Raw genomic sequence first — 18,614 nt, 5'->3', positions numbered from 1 at the left:
TTGCTAACTCCCAGCTTTCTCTATAGAGTTTTGACAACAGATTGCTGACTCCGCACGGAGAACACATCAGATTGCTGACTCCACACGGAGAATGCTGATAGATTGCTGACAGCCTTTCCTCATAGGGCAGCCATTCCATGTCCCTTATTATTTTGATCGCCCTTCTCTACACTTTCTCCAATGCAACTATATCTTTTTTGAGATGCGATGACCAGAACTGAACACAGTATTCATGGTGCGGTCTCACCATAGGGCGATAAGAGGCATTATGACATCCATCGTTTTATTTGCCATTCCCTTCCTAATAATTCCTAACATTGTGTTTGCTTTTGTGACCAGCATAGCACACTGAGCCGACAACTTCAATGTATTTATCCACTATGAAGTCCAGATCTCTTTCCTGGGTGGTAGCTCCTAATATGGAACCTAACATCGTGTATCTATAGCATGGGTTATTTTTCCCTAGATGCATCACTTTCCACTTGTCCACATTAAATTTCATTTGCCATCTGGAAGCCCAATCTTCCAGCCTCAAAAGGTCCTCCTGCAATTTGTCACAATCCGCTTGAGGTTTAACTACTCTGCAAAATTTTGTGTCATCTACAAATTTGATCACCTCACTCATTGTACCGCTTTCTAGAAAATGTATAAATATATTAAAAAGCTCCGATCTAAGTACAGATCCCTGAATCACTTATTGGACTGTGAAAACAGAGCATTTAATCCTACTACCTGTTTCCTATCTTTCAACCAGTTTCCAATCCACAAAAGGGTATCGCCTCTTGTGCCATGACTTTTTAGTTTTCTTAGAAGCCTCTCATGAGGGTCTTTGTTAAATGCCTTCTGAAAATCCAAAACTACCACATCCACTGGTACATCTCTGTCCACGTTTATTCACTCCTTCAAAAAAAGTTTGAGATTTGTGATGCAAGACTTCCCTTGGGTAAATCCATGCAGGCTGTGTCCCATTGAACCATGTCGATCTAAATGTTTTGTGATTTTATTCTTTATAATAATTTCCACCAACAGGTGCTGGCTTTCTATTGGACTAATTTAATACATTTGCAGAGCTGGCCTAGTTCCAGGGGAGAGATTTTAGGCCAGTTCTATGATCACAACTAATTCAGCCTGGTGCTTGCAGCGCTGATTGCCAAATGGTAGAAGCAGAGACTACAAATACCACAATGCACCAGGACATAAGTAAAAACAAAAAACAGGACTGCCTGAAAGTCTTCCTGCTTGACCTGGGTCACTTGCCAGCTCTTGAAAGGCACCCAAAATGGATGAAGTTAGTCCAATAGAGAGGTCTGGCCTGCAGCTTGTTTGCTGGCCTTTCTTTCTGTGAATCCTGGCTAACTGCTTTCTCAGGCTCACCATGCTACATCCCTTAATAACCACTTTATACCTTCGTCATCTATTGTGGTTTTACTTTTAACACAATTCTTGCTTATGCTTTCAAAATAAAGCTTGCCCAGGATCTGACCCCGCCCTCTCCCGACACGTACATTTTAAATGTTTGCACATCTGATGATCTCCTTTCTGCATGGGGTGTGACCTTTCCAGGTTAATTAATGTAACAAACCCTCTCTAACCTCTGGATGTAATATTCCACCCGTGCAGCAAAAAGTGGAGAGCTAGTCAAATATCCATCATATTCTATCCCCAGCATGGGCTCAACAGTTGTTTAAACCTGCTGGGTACAGCCCTTCCCCAGCCAGGACTTTCCTCCTTAAACACAGGCCTGGGGGGCAATCTTTTATCAGGACTGGATTGAGCCTGACATGTCTGGGGGCTCCAATACATCATTAGCAGTCACTGAGCAGCACCTTTGCAGGGACGGAGGCTGTTACCTGAAGGCGAGTAGGCATTCAGGCCGATACAGTACAATGCGCTACGGTGGAGCTCACTGCAAGTCCAGGTTTGGACACGCGTTTTCGACGCGCTAGCTTTACCCCTTATACAGTAAGGGGTAATAGCACGTCGAAAACGCGCATCCAAACCCCCGAAACTAATAGCGCCCGCAACATGCAAATGCATGTTGATGGCCCTATTAGTTATTCCTGTGCGATACAGAAAGTAAAATGTGCAGCCAAGCCGCACATTTTACTTTCAGAAATTAACGCCTGCCCAAAGGTAGGCGCGTTAATTTCTGCCGGCGCCAGGGAAGTGTACAGAAAAGCAGTAAAAACTGCTTTTCTGTACACCCTCCGACTTAATATCATGGTGATATTAAGTCGGAGGCCCCAAAAGTAAAAAAAAATTAAAAATTGGCCCGTGGGTCGGAAGATGGACACTCAATTTTGCCGGCGTCCATTTTCCGAACCCGTGGCTGTCAGCGGGTTTGAGAACCGACGCCGGAAAAATTGAGTGTCGCCTGTCAAACCCGCTGACAGCCGCCGCTCCTGTCAAAAAAGAGGCGCTAAGGACGCACTAGTGTCCCTAGCGCCTCCTTTTACTGCGGGCCCTAATTTGCATAGGGCACCCTCCTGAATCGCGCGCCCAGGAGAGTGGCCTGTGCGCACGCCCCGGGAGAGCGGGTGCTCGCCCGCTCATTTTTCTGTATCGGCCTGATTGTGATAAAACTAAACCATGGCTCCCTATCAATAGGTAAAAAACAAAGAGGAGAGGGGAAAGCAAGGGTCCCCCACCCCCTCCCCGGCTTCCGTTCATGGACGTCCAAAGTCAGGGCTTCCATTCATGGACCTTTCCGCCTGTATCCGGGTGTCCATGTTCGTAGGCTGGACGTCCCAAAGTCGGGGCTTCCGTTCATGGATCTTCCCGCCTGTATCTGGGCGTCCTTAAAGGCGTCCATAGAGGCGTCCATGCCTCCGCTGGACCCCGGAACCTCAGGATGCCTAGCAGATGCCGGATGAAGGCATCCGTAGAGGCGTCCATAGAGGCGTCCATGCCTCCGCTAGACCACGGAACCTCAGGACGCCTAGCAGACGGGTGAAGGCCTGGCAAGCCTCCCATCTCTCCGGCGACCATGTCCGGAACCTCAGAGACGCTCAGAGATGGATGGTACACTTGAACCCAAACAGAATACATACCTCCTCCGGTCTTGCTGCTGGGTTCTCCGGTTGGCTGGGTTCTACAATCTGCAGAGCAAAAATAGCGCCAGAGCCAATATATGCATGTTGTCCATGGCTCTGTCCGGTACGAAGCTGACTGAACATCACCCTAATGCCAGAACAAGGGTAGGCGGTAAATATGCAGGTTAAAGACGCGGTAAATAAGCAGGTTAAAAAGGTAATAATTTGGGCGCACGTTACTGTATGGGAGGGAATAGCTAATCCAATCATTAACATATCACATACATGCGGCGGGCAGAAAGGGATATGCGTCTTTTTCTGCAAGCGATAAGGACACGTAAAAGCAGATACTGAATCGCGGGTCCTCCTTACGCGCTCAAAACGTGCGTCCAAAGTGGGTTAAAAAACGGGCAACCGCAGCCGCGCTTTACTGTATCGGCCCGTCTGTTTTTTCAGTTCCTTCAACAATATCACCACGATATTAAGTCGGAGAAACTACAGAAAAAGCAGTGTTTTCTGCTTTTCTGTTAATTCTTGAGGAGCCCCTAAAGTTAACAGGGCAGGCGTTAATTTTTGAGAGTAAAAATGTATGTATCGGGCGCACATTTTTTTTTTGGCATAGGTGGGTAATAGCTAAAAGCCTCATCAACATGAATTTACATGGGATGCGCACTATTAGCTATGCGCTGGTTTGGACACACGTTTTGGATGCGCTAATCCCCTTATTGCATAAGGGATTTGGGATGCACATCCAAGTACGTTGTAAAGCCAGGTGCTCGGCTGAGCACACTATATTGTATCGACCTGTATGTGTGCACAAATCCTAATTACAGGTCCCATTGACAGAACTCCAGTTTCTGCCCCTAGACTGACACAGATACTGGAAATTTCACTCCACTTCCAACCAGAAGGAAAATTTCCTGCGCTGAGAAAACCTGAGTTAAGCCAGGGCACTTCTATGCATGGGGCCGGGGATAATAGTTAATGCCTTCATTTGGATGGAATTTCCATGTGAGAAGGGCGCACAGTTTTATATGCACGATTAAATTGCCTTTTACTGAATGCTCCTCACTGCATCGGCCCCATAAGACATAGAAGGAGCCTGGGGTATCGAGGCCTGGTCTTGTAAGAAGCAAAGCTGAAGATGGCCACTAGCAGAGGTCCTCACTGTAACAGAGTTTAGGACAGAGCTAGAGGGCAGGTAAACAACTTTTTGGGAATTCCTATTTGCTCAGTCTTGCCCCCCACTGCTCTGCACCTCCCCGCCGTGGAGGCATCTCAGACTGGGGGGCCCTCCCTTATTTGCTTTGCTACTGGGGACAGAGGTCAGGCCATTTCCAGCCGCGATCACCCCTCCCGGTGACAAGCGGGAGCAGGAAACAAGGCATCCCGAGCTTCGTGCGCCACCTCCCCGAGCAAGCAGGGCGCCCGCTTCAGCCTTCAGGCCACGGCTGCAGGGAGGAAGCGGCCGGCGGGCGTTTTCCCTCTGCTCTCGGAGCTGGCGGGGGGCGGGGCCTCGGGGCTCCTCCCTCTCCGGGCTCCGCTTTCCTGGGTGGGGTCTCTGCAGCCCGCACAGTTCCGTTAGCAGAGCTGAGCAGCAGCGCGTCCCCGGCCCGGAGAGCAGCAGCGGTACCGAAGGCAGGTTGGGACCCCGGGGTGGCTGTGAGCGAGCCACGATGCCTAAGACGGTGAGTTCCCGGGGGGGGAGGAGCGGGGCTCCTCCGTACCATGCGAAGTTCGGGGAAAGTTTGGAGGATTTGGGTGGGTTTTTTTTCCATTTTCTCAGGGCGTGGGGCCGGGAGCCTCCCTCCCTCGCCGCGATCCAGGTCGGGAGCAGCCAGGAAGCACTCGCGGGTGGAGACTTTTTCCTCTTTTTCGCTTGGAGGTGTTTTGTGTGGTTTTTTTTGGGGGGGGCTCCCTCCACCCCCCCCCCCCCCGAGAAGTCCTGCAGTAGCCCATGTTTCCTCTTCTGTTAGGTTTGCCCCTCGCATTGGGGAGGGGGCCGCTGTAGCGTGAAACGACCCCTGGTGTAGTTCTTCTCCCCTCCCCCGGGGCATCAAACTTCAGTCGCCTGATTGAGGGACGGGGGCGCTCTCCTTAATTCCAGCCTCCTCTGGGGTCGCCGGGGCCGGTTCCGCAATAGCCAGGTTCTCGGTTGGGGGGTGGGGGTGGCTGGCACTCGCCACCGCTGGCTTAGCCGGGCACGTGGCCGGGCATTTTTCCCTGCTTTCTCAGCCGCCTCCCCGCTCCGTGTCCGTGAGTCACTGCGAGTCCCTGTTCCAGCTTGACTCCAAAGTATTTCTGGGCCGGTGCCACTGCGCGCTTCGGAGGCCGAGACGCGCTCAAGTCTGTGCTTGATTAGACGGATAACGTCGGGAATGCCTGGCGCTGGTGCCCTCCCTGACTGCTGAAGTGGCCGTGCCCACTTAGTAAAAGGCTACCGCTTATTTCCCTCTTAACTTCAAAATAGACAGTTTTCCTGCGGCTTTATTGGTTTGGTTTATTTTTTTTTTCTTGTTTTGCTTTGGTTGTCCATATTCCTACCGCTCTTCTTGTCCTAATTACAAAAAAAAAAAAAAAGTTTTGTAATGATCCGTAACTTTTCTTTAAACAACTCTTTCCAGCTTTCATTTAATGAGCTGCTCCCTCCGTCGAGTGGGGAGGACCTTAACTCCACACTCGCCTCCCACCTTCTCATGGCAGCTTACTAGTGTGTGTGTTTCTAGAAGCTAAATGGTATTTCTTTTAATACCGCTACAATTGGAGGGATTGGCGACCTTTCCTCTTGGTATTTTAAGTGCTGGTACTTTCAGTACCCTTGCCCCACCCTGCCGCAGACAAGCACCTGGGAGAAGAAATATCAACAGTTATCTGAATATAATCTGCTTCGAAGTGCCAGAAGACAATATAGAGTGTGTGTGTTTGTGTATATGGTGAGGCTCAGGGCAGGTTCTGGTGAAAGCATTGGTGCAGGAGCCAAATGCACCCTGCTTGACTTCAGTAACTTGAGAGGAGGGCCTACCGGTCTGTGCTCTGGGCATCTTTCTTGCACATCTGGCACTCTAATTTTGTTTTCTCCCTTTGCATATAGGGTTTCTGTTAGAAATAAATAAAAATCCCAACTTGTGAAGGCATATTTTCTTTTTCCAGGAGAGGTCTGTGCCATGCAGACATAGCCCTCCTATACTCCTCCAGCTGTATCCAGATGCAACTCAGTGGGAACAAGGTGCCTTCTGTTGCCCTTGTTACAGTATCCAGGGACACTCCCCAGTCATGCTGTTCTCACTCTCTCTAGTGCTTTCCCCCGGGAACAGCAACATCTTTAGCTGGAGAACATTGGGCTTTGTTTTTAAAGTTGCAACTTTATATCATCTGTGTGTGGGGGTTATGCTGTACCTACCCAACCGGCAGGTTCCAACTTCTGTGGTGGCTACAAATCTAGAGCTTAGCAAAAGTGAGTTTGTTAGAATAATGGCACACATGCTAAATCGTGTCTCAGGCTGACACACTGCTTACTAGCAATTAAGGCTCCTCATTTGCCTTCCAGTGAGGCAAGAAAGTTGTGAAAACAAAATGTTTCTCTGCTCGGCATTGGTCTCCATATTGAAGTGATGTGGAAGGTTTTTCAGCAGATCTTAAAAGGACCAGTATTCAGGGGGATGTGCAGAAAGATTTTGCACAGGAGGAACTCCCCCCCATGCTTCTCTGTTCTGAATGTTAAATCTTCCAGCCTTGGGGGGAGATGCCTTGAGCCAAATAACTGCAGGTATGAGTCCATGTGCTGTGCTTTGCAGGAATTTCATAGACTTGATCTTGTACGAAAAGCGGGATACTTGCTTTCATGCCTGCCCCACCCTACAGCTTCCAGGACCATGCTTGCCTTAGCCAATCACCTTGCACCTTATTTACTGCTTTGAGACTGGATGGCTCCTAGGAGAATCTGTGGCCTTCCTCATGCATACAACAATCTGAAAACCTGTTTTTTGGTTTCAATTTTGTCGGCTTTCCACGTCACAATTGTTTTAGCTTCATGGATAAGTTGAGGACCTGGCAAAGAATAGTTTCTTGTGACTTGATTTTTTCCAAGTCATATAAGGTAAACGAATATAAACTTATGTGTAATATGGGAATAATTATTTAAAGCCACAAAAAGGAAAAGTGGGAATCTTATGTAGGAATATTATATACAGAGACAAAGTCTCTTGGGGGAGGGGTTGCAAGTTATTTAGATGCTATCACAAAGATCCAGTAGTAATTGGTGATTTTGGGAAATAAGATTAGTATTTGAGTGTTACAAATGTGAAGCTTTCAGTGGTGGTAGGGGAGGAGCATAAAGCCCCTGCTATCTGATTAGTTTGTCCTGAAGTTAAGGAGAAGGCTGTCACCTTTCCAGGAAAAGTCTTGTGATCCTAAGTTATTATCCTGCATGAGCAAGGAGAAACTCTACAATATCTCTGGAAAAATGATGAACTTTGTGTCTGCCTGCTGAGTGTCTAGGGACATCTGTTAATCTCTCTCTTCTTCTCCCCCCACCCCCACACACACACTCTGAATCGTTCCACAAAAGCCTGCTTGGAGTCCAGACTTGATCATTGTCCCACAGATTGCTTAAGAAACTCAGCACAGTTTTCTTGTCCTTTCGAGATGATCAGAACTGGGGCTGTGTGCTGCCGTGGTGGAGGGGTATTCTGCTCCCTGACCCCCCTGCGATGCTTGTTGCAGTTGATATTTATCAGTTGTAGACTCAGGCAGGAAAGAGCCCGTGAAAGGCAATGTAAAACGTGTTCTTTTATTGTGGGTTTTTTTTTTAAGGTAAATGAAATAATTGGAGGGAGTGCCTCCTGAGGGGATAGATAAACTTGTTGTAAGCTACTGATGCAACCTGTCCAACTTCCACTTCAGATGCATCTTTCCCACTAGAGCTACAAGGAGAGGGCTTAAGCTTTACCTACCATTTCCTTTCCTTTATTTGAAGAATCTTAATGAATTTTTTTCCCTATATTTTTGCAAGGAATTCATTTTCCTATAACAGCTTTGTTCCAACAGTGCCATAATCTGTCAAAATGTTTCCAAGTGCCCTCTGCCGGGGCAGTTACCTCGGAAATCCTTTATCACAGCCTTTTACAGTACAGCTTCTCTCAAGCAGACATGGGACTCCACTGCCAAGCTCCTCTCCCCCTCCTGGCCCCTGAGGATGAAGCCCTCTGCGGAGAGAGTCTGGCCATGAACCAGTTCCACTTTGATAGGTCCAGCACTGTCCTGGGGGTGCGAGCTTCGAGCTGGGCTGATCTCAGCTAAAGATCTGGTGGGAGTTATTAAAGACTGGCCTCAAGCTGCTACTGCTCCCACTAAGCTTTATATAGTGCAATCAAACGTGGGTTTTATCCAGGTGAGAACCCACTTTAAAAGCCAAGAAACTCAAGATAGTCACACTGGTTAAGTCTGGGGTATGGAAAGCTGCAGCTGATGTCTGAACTGGATTGTGGCCATGTTGGAACCCAGTGTGTCCCCCGTCCCCCCCCCCCCCCCCCCCCAGACACAACAATTACTTGCTTATTGTCTTAAGAGCTCATAAGGGAAATAAAACGTTATCCATTTTTTTATTAAAATAATTGGCTACAACTAAAAAAGAAAATGATGCAGTTGATGGTTGTATTAGTCAGGTCTTTAAAAAAAGATGAAATAGTGCTCTGTATATAGTGTGTGGGGTGGTTCCTCCTGCTCCGTCAGAACCAGGCTTGAGATCCAGCACCATGAGCTGCACGGGGATTTTCCCCTGTGTCATCGCAGGGCAGAGGCCCACACACTAGAACGGCTCCTGAATCCAGCCATTAAATGTTGCTGTTGCACAACGAGTGACTCACCTCCCATGGGCTGTGAGGGCTCCCTCTGCAGCATCCCCAACCCTGGCCAACCCAGGGAACACAAACCCAGGTCCCTTCACATGGCAAAAACGTCCTGTGCTTGATCTGTTGGGTTTTTTTTTTAATGTGTTAATTTTTTTTAAAGCAAAACAACTTTTGGGTTCATGGTAGAAATTCTTGTTGTGATTATGGTAAAAAATTGTATGTTGACAGTTGTATTTGGATTAAGCTTTTGTTTAAAGGAATAGGGACTACATTTTTCCTTTAAAGGAGGCATGGCTGGATTTGACATTCAAAAAGGATTTCAATCTTAATTTTGTGCACAGTTTAAAAAAAAATATCCAGAGTTGAGAGGGAAATGAAGGACTGGTTTAGGAGACAGAAGATGGCTAGATGTAGGACAGGAAAAACCCTGGTGTGGATTTCATGCTTTTGGAGGCAGAATCCTAGAGTTAACATGGTTTATTTTTTTGTTGGCTCCTGCTGATTGTCTGGGTTATTTTTAACCACCACATGTGATGAGTTTTCTTTAGTGGTTCCCATCACCTCAGGGATCATTGCTTCTGTGATTTTTAACTAACATGGTATAGCAAAAGCAGCGAGTTCCCAAACTCTGCCCTCTGGATCCTTGACGCCAGGCTATTTTTGGATTAACCAAAATACACACATTAACCTGTGCTTGGACTGCTCACATGAAGAAAAGCTCATTCATATTCTGAAAAACAGACCTGGCTGTGGGACTTGAAGATCCAGATTGTGAATGCTCCTCTTCATGGTCTCCTTTCATTTTTGTTCTAACTTAGTTTGAAATGAAAGTTCTGTACCTTCTAGGGATGTGAACTTGTTTCCTTTTGGGTGGTTTATGAATGTACATTTTACATAAAATCTGATTGTGTGTACAGTGGTATTTATGCACTTACCTATATGAACTGAAAAAAATGCTAAATGCCTTTTTTAATTTATAGAATTTTATATATGTACAAACAAAATATCCTTATAGTACAAGTAGTTTCCTTATTGAGAGAAGAATTTGCAAGAAAATACACCAATATTACCGACAAACTGTCTTTTTTTTTTTTTAATGTATATCCTTACTACCACCTTAATGTGGTGGTGTCTCCTGTTTTAATGGATCTGGTAAGAATCTGGCTGTATTCTGGCTTTAAATGAGTCCTAATGAGGTGTCTGGACGGAGGCACAACTTGACTTACTGATCCACTCCACCATCAGGTTATTGAGTAATTTTGAAACTGTTCTTCCCTTTTGAAACAGACTAAAATAAGAGCAAAAATGGTTCTTATTTTAATTTTCTGGTTAATCATTCTCTTAATCCTGTTAGAGGTTCCGACTTTGCTTTGTAAGTTCTTGACCATTTTCCCACCTGTGACCTTCGAGAGCTGTCTTAACTTGTTTAACTTTATTTTTTTTTAAGCCGAAGGCTGGCGTTGGGTGAGATAGGGGGAGCCCTTGGGGGGGGCAGCCTGCCCAGGCTGCAAGCTGGAACCTCATGACTTAGTACGGGACTAATGTGGCCCCTGTGTCATGCGGTCTCCAATATTCTGATCAAGGGAGGGCAGGATATAGTGTGGCAGCCCAAAGAAGGAACCTGCTCAGCACCGCTGTTCTGTAGACTTCCTATCATTCTGTAATGGCGGCAAACACGGAGTTTGACCGTGGCTGTTTGAAAACCACACATCTGGCTGCCACTGCTGACATTGCCTGATAGAAGGCTGAACAGACTGCCACAAAGTGTTTTCCAGAGAGGTTCATGCAGGAAACCTTTGGCTTGCCACAGGCCGATGCATTAAACGGGCACTCATGATTGAGCGCCTGCTCTGTTAATGTGCCAGTCTACCTTTCTGGGGTGCCCAATGCAAATGGGCTGCAGTGGTATAGGAGGTGATAAGGGAAAATTGTATGCCCCTAGCGCCACCTCGGCAGTGGCTGTCAGCCGGATAGGAAAATGGATGCTCGTTAATTGAGCATCTCTTTTGCTAACCTGACTGCAGGTACCCTCTTAAATTTTTTTTTGGGACATTCTAATATTTTAGTTCCTCTGACTTATCACGTTTATAAAGTCGGAAGTACAGAAATCGGTGTATTCTGCTTTTCTGTACACTTTTTGGGCTCCTCCAAAATTAATGCCTGCTCGGCGTTAATTTGGTGAGTAAAAATGCGTACATTGGGTGCACTTTTTTTTTTTGCATCTGGGCAATAAATAGCCTCATTTGCATGTGATGAGTGCTATTATCTACGCGTGCTATTGGATGCATGTTTTGGACTCGCCAACCCCCGTTTTGCATCGGTTATAGATGTGCTTCCAATCGCGGGTTGAGCCGTGTGCTGCAGCCGGTGCATGGTATTGCCTCGGCGGAAAAGTGTTGCTATTTCCCAGCCATGTATGGATGACTTGGGGGAGGATTTTGTTCCGTGCTGAAGGCACCGCTGCTTCCTTGTATTGGAAGCCATTGATTGAGCAGATATAAAGAGGACTTCAAACCCTCTTGGTCTCTTCTCTCCCCTCAGCCCATAAATATAATTGAATTATCCAGAATTTATGAACTAAATCCTTTTGAGCTAATATTTCAAACTTTTCCATCTTTCAGAAGCCTGTTGAGAGTTCTGAGAGCTATTTGTGACTTCCAGAGCTCTGTGATGTTTGCTTTGTCAGAAGGGTACTTTTAGCAATGTGAAGAAATATAACTTCCTCATTTGGTTGATGGGGAATGCAGGGGCCCATGGTGGTGGTGCTGAGTGGCCAAACGGAGGAACTTCTCGGGGACTGGTTGGCTGGTTTTTATCTCTAGTTGCCCATTCTATAAGTAGGATTAATAGTAACTGAAGGAATGCCTTGCAACTGACAAGTCCATCTTTTTTTTTTTTTTTTTTTCCTTCATCGATGCATGTGGAAAAACTCGCAGCTTTCCTGTCGACAGTCGTGTGTAACAGAAACTTGTGGAGGCGAGTGGGAATAAAAAAAATTACTTCTGGGAAGACACCTTTCCTGTCTCTCCTACCTTCTGACAGAAGGGAGCAAGCCCTCCCTAGTACTGCAGCTAAATGAACCTCCGCTCTCCTCTGATTTGTCGGTAAACTAGTTTGCCTTGACTGAAATAAAGTCCACTTCTATATTCTGTACCTTTCTCCTGGAGTAATTTAGGTCATTTTCACTTTGACTGCAGAAAAGCTGCTCACTGAATTACTGTTAGATCCCAGGGGATTGAAAAGTTCAGCATAAGTTATGCTGCGAATTCCTCTTGTTGGATGTTGTAAAGCTTCCTGTGAGAAGTGCCCTATTGGTGGTGAAGGGAGTGGTCCTGTGCCAGATGTGATCTGGGACTGCATGCCATTTAAAAATGGCATGTACAAGGGTGTTTTTTGGTTTTTTTAGGTTGGCCATCATGGGATTACCAATAGCAAACCAAATCTGGCTGCACTTTCTGGTAGAACAAGCAGAGTCTGGGAGTATCTCAAACATGAAATGTTTAGGTTCTGAGTGGCTAGTTCTGGCAGTCCCCCCCCCCCCCCCCCTGGTGCTCTTCAGTGACCTTCGGGGTCAAGAAACCTGCTGTCTCTTGTCTGGGATGAGTGGAATGGAGTAAAATGGGTGTTTAAACAATTTGCATTAGTTCAACAGAATCAGTACCTGCTTGCCAGGTCCACTTCTGAAATGTTGTCCTTTTTTTTTTTCATGACTTATGTAATGGGATGTCTTGCTGGCTGTGGACTGAAAGGGCCTGTGAGCAGTGTGCTGGCCTAGTTTGGTAGCTCCATAATCTTTACACTAACATTTAGGGAATATCACAGGAGAAAGTGAAGAAACCTGTGTGTGTGAAACAGATGTCCCCAGACGTAAGGTCAGGTGGATATTGTCATTTAGCCAGGAACAAAGTTTAGAATATCCTGAGAGAACGCACAGCCGTGGTCTCTGGCATCCTGAGGCACTTCAGGGTGGACTCTGTGGCATATTTGTGTGCAGTTTACATAATACAGAAATGCTGTGTGTTATGCCTGGTGGATGGAGTGACTGGTTCCCCCTGTAAACCTGTGGGACCAGGCATTTAGCCTGGCCTACCTTGAATCCCATAGAGGAGAGAGCTGAGACATTAAGAATGTGAGGCCAGCGTCTCCAGGAGCAAGGAGCTCCTGTCCTGTGAGTACCCTCTGCCCTGAGGTAAGGCAGCCCACTATGACATTGTTCTGATGTTAATAAAACTTGAGATTTCATTAGAAAAGGCTGAAGTTAATGTGGTTTTCTACTCCAGCCCAGAAGATTTGCTTGGTCATCCTCACATAAGCCATCTGGTTAGGGATTTGTTTTTTCTAAGCTTGGCACAGGGTAACCCCCCCCCCCCCCCCCCCCCCCGAAATCTTGGGAGCACTGTGAATTAGTTTGTTGTGCGACCTGCAAAAGAAGAAGTTTGGAGGCAAAGCAGTGCTGTAGTGTGCAACAGAGCACTGAAGTTAAAGCTTCCTGATTCAAAGAAGAGTACAGAAGAGAGGAATTGCCTTTAAAACAGAGTGGTCTGTGGGGCCTGGCATGGAAGTCAGATTTAAATTTTCAACAGACAAAAGGGGCAAGCTCTGTCTGGAGTTAGGGCTTGTAGTCAATGAAGTTAGTACCAGAAAGGCAGTGTTTTTGTCACCTTTTTGAAGAAAAACCAAAGTAAGAGAGAAGCAGTTGTGCACTATGGCTGGAACTGGCAAGCTTTCCTTTGATTCCCGGGCTAAGGAAAAAGATGCAGGAAGAACAGCTTGCTCTCATCTCCTGTGCAAAGGAGAACTTGCATTGTCTAGGAGTAGAGAAGCACTGGCAATAGACCAGAGATCCACTGAAAAGGCCAGTTGGAGGCACTGCAGTAAATGCAGAGAGATGCTGTGGGGAGTCTAAGGTGCCCTGGAAAGCCCAGGGAGAGAGATGGAGAGCCCTGAGAGAGGGAGCATAGCAGCTGAGTGAATCACCGGACTGCTCTTCAACCCTTCAGAGGAAAGCAACTGAGCAGGAGTAATGCCAAGGAAATGATCCAGCAATGACTGAAGTACCAAAAAGCTCATGGTGGAGCTTCATGGCCTTGCCTGAAAGAAGCAGAGTTCCCCAAAGGGGCAATGCGCAGCACTGATTGGCCTATGGAAGGCCAGAGAGCAGTGCAACCAAAAGGCCTCTGAGAAGTACTACAGAGGAACCAGTGAGACGGCCCAGTGAGGGGCACTGCAGAGGAGTCAGCAAGTGCCATTGTGATCTGGCTAGTGTGGCGATAGTGAAGGTGCAGAGAAGGCACAAGACACCAGAGAAGAATGGAGAGCACCCACAACAGGTATCAAAGAAACTACCACAGGATGTTCCACAGTCAGTTCAGTCATGCTGGGGTGGAATTGGAACCCGGAGCCAGCAAGAGACTCAAAGGACTGGGGGTGCACCCTGGGTGAAGGGCACAGTGGGTGGTGGTCATAGTATTGTCTGGAGTAACCCTAATAGGTGTGGGTGAGTATGACCCTAGAACACTGACCCCAAGCTTAGCTGGTGGGAGGTCAGATGAAGGGGAGTGGAAATGTGAGGCACTTCCTTGGTTGGTATCCAGGGGGAGTGAAAATGCTGAGACCGACTAGTCCAAGCTGGGGGAGGGAGTATATGATGGAGTGACCCTATTTTCCCCTATTAAACCTGTGTGGAACCAGGCATTTAGCCTGGTCCTCCTGAAATCCCATAGAGGGACCCTGCTGGGATCAGGAGGCCCACGTCTCCAGGAGCAAGGAGCTTCTGTCCCTCTCTGCTGAAGGTTTGTGAGTACACTGTCCTGAGGTAAGGCAGTCAGACATTGTTATAAAACACCCCCTTATACCTATTGCCTTTGTTCTCATCTCATCTTAAGGTGCCTTTTCTCTCCCCTGCCTCCGCAGCTCCAATCCTCCCATGGTTTAGCCTTTCCCTGTCCGTCAGTATCTATCCTTGTCATCTCTCCTTCAGATTCTCTGACCAGCCATCCTCTCATCTCTTCCTCCTGCTGGCCACAGCTTGTTATATAGCAGTGGATAGGATTAGCCACAAAATCATGGCAAACTGAGGGCCTGTCTTAGTCCTCTGGAGGTTGGGATGGGGAAACCACACCCATGGGACAATGACGGCAGTAATGAGCCTGTCTATCGGTTGCTTGGCATCTTTGGGACCTTGGTCAGTCGTACTTTATCTATTGCCGTATGGCTTGGCTTCGGGCACTGGTACCAGTGCTTGGTGGATCAGTTTTTCTGTGGGGTGTTCATTGCTTACTTAAACTTTGCTGGAAAATGTTTGGTCCAAAGAAAGATGTACATTTTCCGGTAACTTTTTGAATTGGTGGAAGAAGCTGGAAAACCAAATGTATTTAAATAGCAGTTACTGAATATTACATAACTTCCTAATTGAGTAGGAATATCTTATCTACACATTATATCAAAAGAGATGTTTTGAGCTGGCTAGGACAGGGTATTGTCGTAACTATTAAACACAAGGGGAGCCATAGTGGTCAGGATTATAGCGGTTTCTAAGGAAGACTTTCCAAGAAGGATGATTAGGGCACTCTGCCTATCTCCTACCCCTGCTGAAACAGAATTGTCATTCAGTCTCTGTACCACAGATTTTAAGAAACTGGAGAAAGATGTTGGATATTTGGGTATGTGTGGTTTTTAAACAAGTGCATCAATATTCCCACTTCTGTCCCGTCCCCCCCCCCCCCCCCACCTCTCTGTTTATATCTTTCATAGGATCTCTGGCATCAAGACTTTAGACAGACAATTCCCATAGGCGGACTAGAAGGGGGGGGGGGCCCCATATGAGAGCACCCTCTTGTGGGTGGCAGGGCCAGCAGATGGCTGCCTCCTTATCCCGGGTGGGAGTTGGTAGACTTCTTACAATGGGCCTGATGGGAGGTCTCTCTCACTTCCTTCCTTCCTTTTTTTTTTTTTTCCCGGCCCAGTGAGAGGCTGTTTCCTCCCTCACCCGGATCAGAGCGAGACATTGCCAGCTCCTGCTGTTCTGGGCCTGATGCAAACTTTATCTTCCCCTGCTGAGTCTGGGAGGGATGCTGCTGATATCTCTTCACCCTGTGGAGGGTGGGATAAAGGAACTTGGGGATGTTGGGAAGATACAGGTGGAACGGATGAGGGAGTGTGGGGGCTGCTGAGCAGGAAGGGGGGGGGGTCTGGGTAGCTATGCAAGGGAGAGAGGGAGCACAGGGAAGAGGATTGGGGGGGTCAGGAATGCTGGGCAGGGATGAGTGGAGCAGATGTTTGAAAGGGAGTAACTGGGAAAAGTGAAGGAGTGACGAGGTGCAAGAGCCATAATGTGTCAGTTTGGGAAATGTGCGTTTTTTTCTCTTTGTATTTTGCTTAGTGAGGGCGGAAATGGATTTTTGTTTTGCACTGCAGGCAGAGTGGCCTTTTGAGATTTCCATTCCGGTTTTTGTCTCGACATATGTAATTTGTGGTCTCTTATTCTGTATTTGCTGAACGTCAGATGTGTAGGATGATGGAGGTGAGGCATTTTACTAGTAGGTAGGGATTTGTATCAATCTCCTTTGTTGCGGTTTTTCATTGTCAAAAGGACATGCATTGGTGCTGCACTGCTGCCTTTTCACAGGAAGGGCTATTGCTGTTTTGAGTCCTTGGAATTAGTCTTGCAATGGTATGAAAAGTTTGTTTCAAGTTTTGTATTTTACAATGTGCCTGGTAGTAGGGGAGTTTGTTTCTGTTACTGAGAGAGCACCTGAATCAATTTTTTTTAAAAAATATAGTGAACTCTATTTGAAATATCCTGGTTCTGCTCTGCGTCCATTGTTTGGGGATGAGTGTGGGTTCCTGTGGATGTGTTTACATTTAGCCCTGTGATGGTCAGTGTCGCGCCTGTAAGCATTAGCTGCCAGAAAAAAAGGTTGAGAACCCGTGCGGGAGGAGATTGAGGGCCTTCCGGTCTCTGCTCCTGCGCTTGATGAAAGGCACTGACACCGCTATGCTAGAAGGCTGGACCAGGTCTTCCTCCCAAATCCCTGACCTCTTTCTTGCAAGCCCTCTCAACAGCTGTCCTAAAGGTTAATGAGTTGTTTTCAGGCCCTCCTGGGGAGGGAGGGAGGTTTTGTTTCCCTTCATTACTTTTTCTGCTTAAAAAGCAGAAGAGCTGAGCAGGTCAAGCCTTGTGCCAGCACATTTCTTCTTCTAGCCCCCGGGGGTTGCACCGTGGGCTGGTTGCTGTTGGGGGGGAGGAGGAGTGCCAGAGTGTTTGGGATGTGCAGAGCCAGTTAATTGAGCAGCTTCTGACTCCGGCGAGGAGTTTGTCCAGCAGTTCTGAGCTGGAATGTGGCTCCCCAGCATGGAATCCGCGTACTCGGGGCACCGGCAGCACAGATGGGCGACTCGTGCCGTCAGGATGATGGGGAGGATTCTGCCTCCCAGAAGTCCTTGTCCCATTCAGCATTGCATGGGCTGGAAAAATATTTGGTAAACTTGGGCTCCAGCCAACTTTTTAAGAGCTGGGAGGATCCTTGGATTTTTTTTCCCCTCCCCCATGCAGCTTCCCTGGCTGAGGCGGTGGGTGTCTGGGGGCAGGTGGAAGTAGAGCAGCGGCTCAATGGTGTAGATTATGCTCTAAAACAGACACTATATAATATATATTTCCCTAAAGTGCATGCATCTTGTGGAGAGTAGGGACAGAGCTCCTGATAGCTCTCTAAATGAAGACCCTGGGAGGTTAATGGGGTTTGGCTGCTTTGTAAATCCGATGCCTGTAAAACAAGTAGCATTAACGAATGTTCTGGGGTAAACTGCGAGCAGTCGAGCCGCCCATCTTGTGGAGTCCTTCCTGAGTTCAGTTTGAAGTGTCGCTTTGGCTCGCTCGCGATCAGATGAATGGTGGCTGTGCTGAGCGCTTGGCCCGGCTCCAGCTTTTGAAGGAAACCAGTGACTCAAAGCTTCCTGTGGCCTATGTCTGCTGCTCCTCCTCTGCAGCTCCCAGATCCTTATTTGGCTCTGTAGCTGCCCCTTTCCCTCCTCCTTTTTTTTTAAAACAGTCTGCCTGACTTCATACAGGCCCACGGTAAAGGATGTGGATTTCTTTCTCTGGTATCTTCAGAACTACCCACCCCCCTCTCTTGCCTTTACCTGTCCCAGGATTTAGACTGCCCTGGTTTATAGCTGGGGATGGGGTGTGATTCAAGGAAGAGAAATGGCAGTGCTGCTGGGTCACTACTTGCCTCCCGTTCTGCAGGGCGTTACCCCCTTTCTGGCTGAATTATTGCTATTCCTGCGATGTCTCTGCTCTGCACTCCTCCTTCAGCTGCTGCATTGGCAAAGGCTGTGCTCGCGGTCCCCAAGGAAGCAGATTCCAGTGCTTAACACTTGGAGTCTGAGGGTGGTGTGGTACATTTTGGGGGACTAGGGTGTGCCAAGCGCACACTTTCAGACAAATCGGAGAAAGTGTGGCTTTTTTTCCACTCACTGCAGATTAAACCATGGAATTTGTTGCCAGAGGATGTGGTGAAAGCAGTTGGTGTAACTGGGTTTAAAAAGTTCTTGGAAGAAAAGTCCAGTAACCATTATTAGCCAGGTAGACTTGGGGGAAAGCCCCTGGTTATGAGCAGGAAGGTCTGGATCTATATTTTGGGATCCCACCGGGTACTTGTGACCTGAATTGTCCACTCCTTCTGAAGATTGGAAAGATGTGTGTGTCTCCGCATTGCCTTATTTCAAAAGC

At 47.3% G+C, this 18,614-nt stretch overlaps 1 protein-coding gene across 1 annotated transcript in view; it reads left to right on the top strand.

Moving 5' to 3' along the window:
* The first annotated feature begins 4,570 nt into the window (after positions 1-4,570).
* The window catches only part of MSN (moesin), a 116,381-nt gene continuing 102,337 nt past the window's right edge, over positions 4,571-18,614 (top strand). The window contains exon 1 of the mRNA XM_029607557.1: positions 4,571-4,720. Coding sequence (XP_029463417.1) covers positions 4,709-4,720 — 12 coding nt within the window. The 5' untranslated portion in view covers positions 4,571-4,708. The remainder of the gene's footprint in view (positions 4,721-18,614) is intronic.

The sequence above is a fragment of the Rhinatrema bivittatum genome, chromosome 6 (genome assembly GCF_901001135.1).
Source record: "Rhinatrema bivittatum chromosome 6, aRhiBiv1.1, whole genome shotgun sequence".
NCBI classification, from domain to species: domain Eukaryota; kingdom Metazoa; phylum Chordata; class Amphibia; order Gymnophiona; family Rhinatrematidae; genus Rhinatrema; species Rhinatrema bivittatum.
This window is presented reverse-complemented; position numbering and strand designations above follow the sequence as displayed.